Source organism: Gadus morhua, chromosome 8, assembly GCF_902167405.1.
Source record: "Gadus morhua chromosome 8, gadMor3.0, whole genome shotgun sequence".
NCBI lineage: Eukaryota > Metazoa > Chordata > Actinopteri > Gadiformes > Gadidae > Gadus > Gadus morhua.
Window position 1 is genome coordinate 14,103,970 of NC_044055.1, and position 10,721 is coordinate 14,114,690.

Genomic DNA, 10,721 nt, shown 5'->3' on the forward strand with positions numbered 1-10,721 from the left:
CCTGTCCTCGCGATGAGCGTGCGGCGTCTTTCGCTGTTTGGTGCTTGCGATCACAGGCAGCTGCACGGTGAAGCCCACCGTGTAGACCGGATGAACTAGAGACACCCGCCGCTGTCACCCCGTGTTCTTTCTTTTATTATTTCGGACGTAGCGGATACAAGGTTAGTAAAACAGAATAAATAAAATAAACACATCTTCTTTTAAAGTATCTCTCATGTAAAGTGAATAGGCCCTGTAAAAAAAAAAAACAAGACAATGAGTGATTGTGTTCTGCACACAGCTATTAGACTACCAGTTTGTATTGTGGTGCATTTGATTTGTATGCAAGGCATGGCACCATCAACCGAATGGGGGAGATTTGTTATTCCAACTCCCCTTAACTTCCACAACTTCGTAGCTGCGGGGCACAACAAAACTGTACAAATACAAAGACACAGCTTGATCAGACTGGTACGTGGGCTCACGAATCCGACATAATATACAATATAGTCCTTCCCAGTATAATAATGGTATAATGAGTGTTTTTCGTTCTTAAATGTCCATAAATGCGCCTCTCTCGGTCATTCTGATGCTAATTGCGCACTGTGGGAGCGAATGAGAGGAGTCCAGTGCGTCGACGTGGTATCACATAGCACTGCAGCTGCCAGCCCTGCCCGGCTGCACGGCCCACCAACTGTACTGGGCTATAATAGGAAGGAGCTAGGGTTGCCGCAGCTGACGGTGCCGATTCCGTGCAGCCAGTGCAGTCCTTTAAAGTCACTCCTCTGCTGCGACTACGCGTGGCCCCTCATCACTTGAGCGAAGAGACCCCGGTCCCTTCACCGGAGAGTCTAAAATGGAGCGTTGCCTTGATCCATGTTTGTGATAGAGAAGCAGCTAATAAACGTGTGTTTTTTTCAGGTTTGTATTGTTTTTTGGAGACAGTTTGCAATCTGACAAACATTGCAAATCTGGTACATTTTATATCGAATATTGACTAAAGTTTAAATCAGTGTTTCAGACTACCAAATGAAGCAATGACATCCTCCTAAAACATGATGACCTAAAATAACTTAAACAGAACTTAATTGGGCACCGTTTTGACAGCTTTCCTAGATGTCCACTCTAGTTCTGGACTGTTTATATGAATTACACAGGTCGGTGTGTGAGAACCAGGATGGGGGTCAAGGCAGCGCTCCCCAGGTATGAAGTGTACCTGTACACCGCCGTGCTGGGGGTGGCGATGGCCTGGGCGGCCAGCTGGATCGTTGAGGCCTCTAGCGGTGAGTTGAGACCCACATTCAATGTTGATGTTTCACCTTCAAGTTTAGATTCAGATTTTAATTCACGTTTAAATGTAGATTCAGCTTTCGATTTGCATGAAAAATTTAGCATTGAGATTCCGATTGATATTCAGGTTAATACAATAATATTAATTCTTGATCTTCCTCACAGAGGCATCTTTCCAGTTTGTAAGCACAACCTGACACATGACACAAACCAACCAAACAGGAACAAAAATGAACTTGAAAAACTACAAAATACTTGATGAGAGATAGATAACTCCTAAACCTGATCGTCAGGAACAGAAAAAGACAGAAGGAAAGAAAAACTTTCCCAAAACAAACATCATTCTGTTAAGGCTGCATTCATCACATTGTGTTGAAACTCTTGGCAGATCCGACACATGAGATACAGAATCATAGCATATTTTACTGAAATTAAAACCTATATAAAGCCAGGACAATTAGTGCCAATCTAGATTTCCCTGTTGGGATGGAGGCTAATTTTGTGTCAGCTTGTCCCCCCCCCCCCCCCCCCCCCCCCCCCCCTACCCGCTGACAATTGGAACCCCCACACACAGCCAACAAGTAATGTCACTATTTACTGTGATGTGTGATGTCATGTGATGTTGACAATAGTGAGCAAACGTTCTAGCAGTCAAACTGCTGTAGGTCATCTCCTAGAAGTCAACTGCATGGTGGAAAATGTCTATATCGAGTGCACCTGTCACCTGTCATTCAGAACTGGGTCATGGCTGTCCATACTGTTGTTATACTGTGCTCTAGTCTTGAATAGATTAAGCAAACTACTTTTCTTTAGCTGTGTCGTAAATCATTTGGAATTGGGCTCGTTTTGATACAATTAGTTGCAGTTGATTGGTTAGATAGTGTGTGATCAAATATGTATCCCTATTTTAAACCTATTATATATAGATATCTATATTGAAATAAAGAAATAATGAATACAGATTTTCGATATACTCTGAGATATTCTGAAGGATCCATTAAAACAGATAAACCCACCGCTCTTACTAGACTAGATAAGGTAGGAGATGAAGGTCTTAAGGTATGCTAAAGGCTAATACGTAACAACCATTTCGCTAAGTGTATTTTATGACATAATCGTCTAAAAAGGATTAAGGGCTGGGGTTAACGTAGAGTAGGTTACCGTGGAAACCGAAAGCATTTGGAATGAATGTATTACATAACATCTGGCTAGTCACGGTCAAATCTCACACTTTAAATTCACTGTGTGAATAGAACAGAGCTGAAAGGATTATTCTCTTCCTATTTTCCCTTTTTTCATATGCAAATCCACATGTCTTTCCCAATTTCAGTAAAACAAAACAGATTACTGTTATTCAGCTTTAGGAGTAGGGTTAGGAATCCATAATCAGACCTCAAACTCTAAGACTCTCTCCTTTTTCTACAACAAACCATCCCATTGATCAACATGAACTAATTAAAATACTTCTACAGCTCAAAATATCGATTTAATTCATAAGTCATAGGGACAGACCCATATAGGAATAAATGACCTGGTGTGCAAAACTCCAAGTATGAAGTTGCGTAAGCAATGGCTATTAAATCTATCAACTGTCATTCTGACATACTGCAGGTGCCTTCACTCAGACTACCCCAAACAATTCTTCTTCTTCTTCCTGTTATCAGAGAACGTAAACAGGAAGGCCTTCAAGGAGAGTGTGAAGCCGGGATGGCATTACTTTGGCAGAAAAATGGCAAGTGTCTCAAGAGCTTTCAGCCGTACGGTCCTCCAGGCATGGTGAGTGATGACAGGTGACTGTGAGGCGTGCTCACCCTGCGCTGTGTTTCTGGTCCAGGACGTCGCCGACTTCGAGTGGGTCATGTGGTTTTCAACGTTCCGCAACCATATCCTTTTTGCTCTCACCGGTCACGTGATCTTTGCAAAGATTTTCTCGCTGCTGGTCCCCAAGGTGGGTGTATTGTGTGTATGCATGTACGTACGTATGTATGCATCTATGTAAGGTTGTGTGTGTGTATGTGTATGCACATGTGTTGTTTCCAATACATGCTGTATTATGTTGTATATTGTGTGTGTGTGGGTGGTTATACAGTGTTCACGCTGATATTTGTGTGTGTGTGTGTGTGTGTGTGTGTGTGTGTGTGTGTGTGTGTGTGTGTGTGTGTGTGTGTGTGTGTGTGTGTGTGTGTGTGTGTGTGTGTGTGTGTGTGTGTTCGTGTGTGTGTGTGTGTGTGTTCGTGTGTGTGTGTGTGTGTGTGTGTGTGTGTGTGTGTGTGTGTGTGTTTAAAACAGAATCCATGCATGCTCATATGTACAATATGTATGTACGTTTGTCCATCCCCTCATCCATCTATCCATCTATCAGTCCATCCATCCATCCATCCATCCAACTATTCCTTCCCGGAAATGTTTTGACATATTTAAAACCTCAACATGTTTTAAACATGCTCTTTGTTTTGTCCCCTGCTTGCGCTGAAGATTGGTATAGATGGATGTAAGGTAACAATACAAATATCAATATATATCAATATATATATATACATATATATGCATGTATAAGTATATATGTATATATAATCAATATTAATCACTGACGTTTGTCTCCAAAATCTTTTTTAATTCTACTCCGTCCAGAACATTGTGGTTTGGGGTCCAACCCCCCTGTGACGTCTCTGTTTGTCCACAGCACAGGTCCCTGGTCTTCGGCCTCTACGGTGTGCTGGCGGTGCTGGTCACCATGGGCTGGACCTTCATGGGCCTGATCCTGTCCCACTGCCTCATGCTGTACAGCGTGGCCCTCGTCAAGAAGAGGTGGCTCTGCTTCGTGGCCGGCCTGGCCACTCTGGCCTCCATCAAGCTGGAGCCCTATAACTCCTGGCAGGTCCGTCTAATGCACTCCCTCTTAATGCCTTCCTCCCCTAATCTACTCTCCTGCTCGGGTGTCAATGCTCTGTCGGGTGGTATGTGATGCTGAGGCAGCATCTAAAAGGCCATGAGGAAGACAATGTATGCACTCACCGTGCTGTAAGTTGCTTTCGATAAAAGCTTCCACCAAATGTACATAATACATTTAATGTTAGCAGGTAGCATATAATTATATATATTAAAGGGCCCCTTTTTGTAGTGTTGGTGAAAATGGGGTGAAGCAGGTATCTGGCTCAAGGCTGCCTACAGGTCGACTGCGGATGTTAGGGATCAAACCCAGTACCACTTGGCTGAGTCCACCTCCATCCATCAACATTCATACTTTAACCGTTATAGAAGCTATAGAAGTTTTAAACAAGCTGTGAAGTCCTCTTGACTCCTCGGAAACCACGTTGAAATGTGGCTTTAAAAACAGAGACAGGGAAAATATCCCAATTACACAGCAAATACAAATGATAAATTCCACCTTAGGTCGAAATGCCTTTGAAACTAGTTGAAGTTAAGAGATGCCAATACGTCTCTCCTTATAATTTCGATACCTGTTATGAAGTCAGACTGTGGGGAATTTCCGTTGTGTATCCCCCCGCTCACACACTCCCACGCCGTCCGTCTGTCCCTCAGGAAACGCTGGTGACAGGCTCCTTCGACCTGCAGGACGTGCTGTTCTACGGCGGCTGCGGCTTCACCATCATGCGCTGCATGAGCTTCGCACTGGAGAACTGCGACCGCAAGGAGGGCAGCTACTCCTTCCTGGACCTGCTCAAGTACAACTTCTACCTCCCCTTCTTCTTCTTCGGCCCCATCATGACCTTCGACCAGTTCCACGCGCAGGTATGTCCGCTGTCGGGGAGGGTCGGAGCACGGATCAGTGGGATGGGTTTCTACACTTTGATGTGTTGATGAGGATGAAGACAGATCATGATCATTTTCATTATAATGACTTAATTCTGTATTGTTTGTATACTATGTGACACCATAATAAGAAGAAGGATTTGAGGAAGGAATATATATGAATATTGATATATATACTGTATATAAATATACATATATGTATGTATATATTGAACAAATAACAAGAAAATAAACATATTTAGATAATAATGATAAAGCTAAAAAAATAATGATAATAATAAAAAGCATAATAATGATATAGGTGTAATAATATATTATACTAAGGATGACAATGCTAGTATATTGAGTAGGCCTTTATCATTTACGCACGTGTGAAGGCCGCCGGAGACCAGACCTAAAGGTTCTGAGCTTATCGGCATTTCCTACACACATACTCATGCCAAAGATCCACTTAGCAGAACATAAATAGGCCTCATTCACCTAGCGGCCATCTTGGTTCCCAACACTAGCTGGGCCCAGCTAGCGTTGGGAACCAAGATGGTCAAACCTCCAGAGCGGATCTGTATCATGTGTGGCTGACCTCCTCTCCTCTCCCCAGGCCAACAGCTCCAAGTTGAGCCGCAAGGACAGGGAGTTGTGGGGCATCACCACAAAGGCCTTGCTGCACCTGGGGGTCATCCTGGTGGTGGACATGTTCTTCCACTACCTCTACATCCTCACCATCCCCAGTGACATGAGGCTGGTGCAGAAGCTCTCCGATTGGTCGCTGGGTAAGTGACGCGCCATTTCCCATATAAGTAAAAAGTATAAAAATACAAACGCAAGAATAGTAAGGAGTAAACTCATGTCATGGGTCGCGAGGCTTTGTTGAACATCATAATGTGTGGTAAGGAGAATGAAAATAGTACCATTACTTTTCTAAACTCTTCAAAAACATTAAAATAGTCCTAAAAAAACAACATTTATTCACTGTGGTCCTGTGTGACTGTTCCTAATGTAAAATAAAAAAAACTTCAGAAATTGACACTTCAATAGCGTTCACATTAGACTGCAGCAAACCTCACAGAGAATGTAAGATATTACATCAATTGATCAATCGTAGAGCGATACCGAAACATTATACAGACAGTATGCCTATGATCCTATCCCACTTGTTATTCCCTCTCAGTTTCCACCCACTCTCCTCTGCATCATCTCACTATCCTGTCCGTAGAGCCAGAAAAATCCCAAACGCTTTTAACCAAAGCGTCTTACATAAAATTTCAATGCATGTAATTAAGGAGCAGGTAGGAGTTAGACATCTCGATCCAGGAGGCCTACATGTAGGCTGGGGACATGGGGGATCAAACACAGTACCTTTCAGCAAGGTGTCGACCGCCCTCGCCGCTACACCGCCTAGCCTGTCCTTTACCAAAGGGTCTATAAAGAGAGTACCTTACTTTCGTCTCTCGTGTGTGTGCGTGCGTGTGTACATGTGCGCGCGTGTGTGTGTATGTGTGGGGTTTAGCCGGTCTGGCCTACTCCAACCTGGTGTACGACTGGGTGAAGGCAGCGGTCATGTTCGGGGTCATCAACACCGTGGCCCGACTGGACCACCTGGACCCCCCCCAGCCCCCCAAGTGTATCACCATGCTGTATGTCTTCGCTGAGACGTAAGTGCCCCCCCCTTCAACCTTTAGACGTGCATCAACAGTTCCATTCAGGGCATGTTAATGTGTTGTCAGAACATATCAATCGTATTATCCTAAAGTCATCTGATGTGTTGTCTATGTCCTGAATTTATATTCTGTCCTGAGACTTCATGAATATGTATTGTCCTTATATTTACAGCCACTTTGACAGAGGCATCAACGACTGGCTGTGCAGGTGAGTACTCCCAACCCTTAACCCCATTGTTTTTTTGTTTCGTTTTTTTTTGTAGTTTTTTTTATTATGTGCGGGCCTGACTGAGTGAGGATGCGGGCCGTATGCGGCCCGCGGGCCGCCAGTTGCCCATCCCTTATCCAGAGTAAGATAGATTTGGAAAGAATACTACAAAAACACCTCCCCCCCTCCCTCCAGTTCTCCCTCCAAAGCCACTCCTCAAACATGTGACTAGCTCGTTAGCTTTAGCAATAGGTCTGCCTAGCCTTGTGGGAGACTCAGGACATGCACAATGAGCATACGGGCAAAGTGCGCTCAGGTAGACGGGAGGTAGGAAGACAGACAGGTAGTCTGTAGCAGTTGGTCGTACAACCATTTTTTTTCAGGCCACAGGAAATTATCCAGATACTGGATACATTTTTGGTGTATTGCATTTTTTAGCATTTTATCCCTTGATTCCTGCAGGGATAAAATCATAAGAAAAATAATGAGAAAAAAAAACGTTGAATATATATTGCCTACGCTACCTTTAATATGTGAATATTTTCTGGAAAAGGTATGTCTACGATTACATTGGCGGGGACCACGACAAGATCTTCAAGGAGCTGCTGGCGACACTCTGCACCTTTGCCATCACCACGCTGTGGCTGGGGCCCTGCGAGCTGGTCTACATCTGGTCCTTCTTCAACTGCTTCGGACTCAACTTTGAGCTCTGGGTGGCCAAATTCTTCTCCTACCCCCCCTTCTCCACCATCGAGGTGAGACTAGCGTCACACTAGGCTGTTGTCTAATAAAGAGTGTGGTGACACGTCACAATAAGGGTCCATTACTTAATGATTTAATGTTGTTTAATGTAAAGCATTATTATAAAGTGTAGGCACAAGGGTGAGGGTTGGGGTCAGGGATAACCCTGACGTGCATAAGAAGCAGCATTCTCTTGTATAAGAAAATAGCAGAGTGAGACGTCCCCTTTAAGATATGATAATAACTTTATTAATCGTGCAATAATTTAATTTGTAAATATTTTGCGTTTCGTTTTTTTCTATTTACTTGTTAAAACGTTGAGGAAGCCTGAAACTCATTCATGCGTTCAATTGCCATTATCGACTACTGTAACTGTACACACCTCTGTCAACCTCAAACTTGAAAGCTTTAAAGGGAAATGCAGGTGTTACGGCAACAATAAAGAACCGTGCCAATCAAACAAGATCTAGGAAAAATAAACGTAATTGCCACATATATAAACAGATGTAGAAAACTCATATTGAATAAAAAAAACTGTGAAACCAAACTCATTAGGGGATGGAATCCTAACACCAGCAGGTCGCTTGACTGACATCTGTGTGGTTGTGTAGCAGGTCAGGCCTTGAACCTCAGGTTCCTCCTTACCTGTTGTGTTGTGGTCGCCCCCCAGGGTGTGATGGGTGAGTCCATGGGGCGCAGGATCCGCGGGGTCTTCAACGCGGCCAACTTCTGGACCATCGTGCTCTACAACGTGCTGTCCCTCAACAGTCTGGAGTTCGCTAAGATGGTGGGCCGCCGGCTCATCTTCAAAGGTGGGACACGGCCAGGACCCTCTCAGTGGGGGGGGGGGGGCAAGAATCAAATGAGAGAAAATAAAACAACAGAACAGAAACACGCCAAATAAAGTCAAGCTTCTCGTGGCCTTATCGTTGCTCTTTTACCTAGTCACAATTTACAATGTACTTATTTTTACAAATTAAATAAAAGCTTATTCAGATGCATTAACATCATTAAGGTGCAAGGTAGAAGTTTGGGTTAGCCAGCTGCAGACATTGGGGTTCAAACCCAGAACCTTGAGACCCTGAGAAATGTACATGAATCCAACACAAAACAACACCCACAAACTATTTTCAACTTTTGTTTGTTCAGTGAAGGATCCCTGAACATTACCTGAGAACATTATAGTGATCTGTTTTATTTGGGGTCCACACATAGCACCAAAACAAAATGTTGCAAATGGTTTTCCTTCTTTTCTTATTATTCTATCCCCCCCACCCCAGGCTTCCCCTTCTCCACTCTGTCGGTGCTGCTGGTGACCTACTGCGGTGTCCAGCTGGTGAAGGAGAGAGAGAGGAACCAGGCCCTGCTCGAGGAGCAAGAGGCGGCCAAGATGGCGGAGAAAGAGAAAGCAGAATAAAACGGACAAAAAGGAAAACTCCATTTTCTTTTTCAGTAAGAGACTCTATCTACAACAAGCCCTCGTAAACGTACCACCACTGGCTCGCTCTGTGCCGAACGATACCACGACAGCTCGTCAACCAACAACGTTTACAATTCTGAAATGTTTTCATTAAATGTTCTGCTTTTGTTTGTCGGAGGAAGAAAAACGAGAAATGATCTCAAACTGTCTTTATCCTGAAGTGCACTTGCTGAAGATAATCACCTCAACATTGTCTGGAACCTCACTCGCCGATAGATGCATTTTGTATTTTTATCGTAACAAAAAGAAAACATTTTAACCCACACTTGCCTGCCGTATACATTTTATAAAGATGAGTTAATATATTGGATATTATGCGGTGCTGTATAGGGAAAACTCCTGGTACTATTATATTGAATGTTTTTAATGTACTGAAACTGTTGAGGAGATGGGAGATGTTCTGCTGTCATTTTTATTTTATAGAGGGCATCACACTTAAGGCATCATGCACATTACACATGTTTACAGCTTGCTTAGCATTTCTTCGTAGTTAAACTGGGACAAACTGACAAAGGAGCTGATTGTAAGTGATAGGTGAAAGTTGTGTGTTTGGCAAACTGTCAAATATGCAGAGGACGCCATACTGGACTAGTATTTGATCGAGCAGAGAATGTATTATTCAATCTAGGTTTACATGACTTAATGATTTATTTTGGTCTACAGCACTGAGACATAGCCACACTGGAAATAAAAAACAGGGCCTGACTACTACACCACGACCGCTGCTGTCATTATCTCTCTGCGGGAGATTAGCTTTGACATTTACCCCTAGCCAGACTGTCCCTCTCTCCCATGACACTAGCTTGGAACATACCATAATAACTTGACTATAAATGGAATTCAAGCTACGCAGGGATTCTTGGTTCTGAGTGTCATTGTGCCTGTCACCAGAATCGATCATATTTTCTACTTGACTTTCAGATGATGGAAAAATTCTCCCCTGTTTATGTTGTCAAAGCTTATATTTGAAAGCCTCTTATTTAAATGGTTTTACTTTATTTGCTTGGTCAAGTAGAGTAGAGATGAGAAGGTGTGACCGAATTAAAAAAAATGGTTGGAAAAAAATTGTTGATTTGCACTTTGCTTATGCAGAAAGAGTAAAGGATGTTATTTCTCCAACTTTCCATAAAACATTTAATACACACACACGTATCTTTAAAATTAAATAAAAAAAAACACTCAAGTTAACTTTTAGAATCGGTAGGAAATTACCATCTGTCACCACAAGATGGCGGCATGAACCCTGCTGCTCTCGTTAAAATCCTGTACAAATTAAAAGACGGTTGAAAAAAATATTGTTAACATATTTTTTTCCATTGTCATTCAAAGAAAACACCAAGTTAGATGACCAAAAAATTAAATCTTCAGTGTCACAAAGTGTATTGCTAATGCAAGCGTTAATAATCAACATTCTTCTGATGTCATTGGCAGATATATTAAATAAAACTTTACGTTCAAATAAATCCTTTGAGCCAAAGTACAAGGGCAACATATTTGAAAAGATGCGTTTAAAATAGGTATTACTAGAAAGGTTGGATGTATGGCGCCATGAATTCATGTCTGAAACCATCCTATTACTCAGTACATACGT

At 42.7% G+C, this 10,721-nt stretch overlaps 1 protein-coding gene across 3 annotated transcripts; it reads left to right on the forward strand.

Annotated features, from left to right (window-relative positions):
• The first annotated feature begins 11 nt into the window (after positions 1-11).
• Positions 12-10,193, forward strand: hhatla (hedgehog acyltransferase like, a). 3 transcript variants are annotated; one of them, XM_030364404.1, is made up of 13 exons: positions 12-161; positions 1,137-1,262; positions 2,934-3,001; positions 3,104-3,217; positions 3,745-3,765; positions 3,953-4,147; positions 4,813-5,022; positions 5,642-5,813; positions 6,551-6,695; positions 6,874-6,909; positions 7,463-7,664; positions 8,321-8,462; positions 8,931-10,193. In XM_030364404.1, exons 2-13 carry the CDS (start codon positions 1,157-1,159, stop codon positions 9,065-9,067), a joined length of 1,548 nt encoding a protein of 515 aa, XP_030220264.1. In that variant the 5' UTR covers positions 12-161; positions 1,137-1,156; the 3' UTR covers positions 9,068-10,193. The 3 variants fall into 3 exon arrangements, with proteins under 3 accessions (XP_030220264.1, XP_030220266.1, XP_030220265.1); XM_030364405.1 differs by lacking the exon at positions 12-161 and adding an exon at positions 724-900; XM_030364406.1 differs by lacking the exon at positions 3,745-3,765.
• The last annotated feature ends 528 nt before the right edge of the window (positions 10,194-10,721 follow it).

Excerpts from the sequence above, each read along its gene's own strand:
- hhatla (XM_030364404.1), top strand. The coding sequence starts at position 1,157 with ATGGGGGTCAAGGCAGCGCTCCCCAGGTATGAAGTGTACCTGTACACC. Across the intron at positions 3,002-3,103 it reads ATTACTTTGGCAGAAAAATG|GACGTCGCCGACTTCGAGTG; the intron begins GCAAGTGTCTCA and ends TTTCTGGTCCAG. Across the intron at positions 6,696-6,873 it reads CTGTATGTCTTCGCTGAGAC|CCACTTTGACAGAGGCATCA; the intron begins GTAAGTGCCCCC and ends TTATATTTACAG.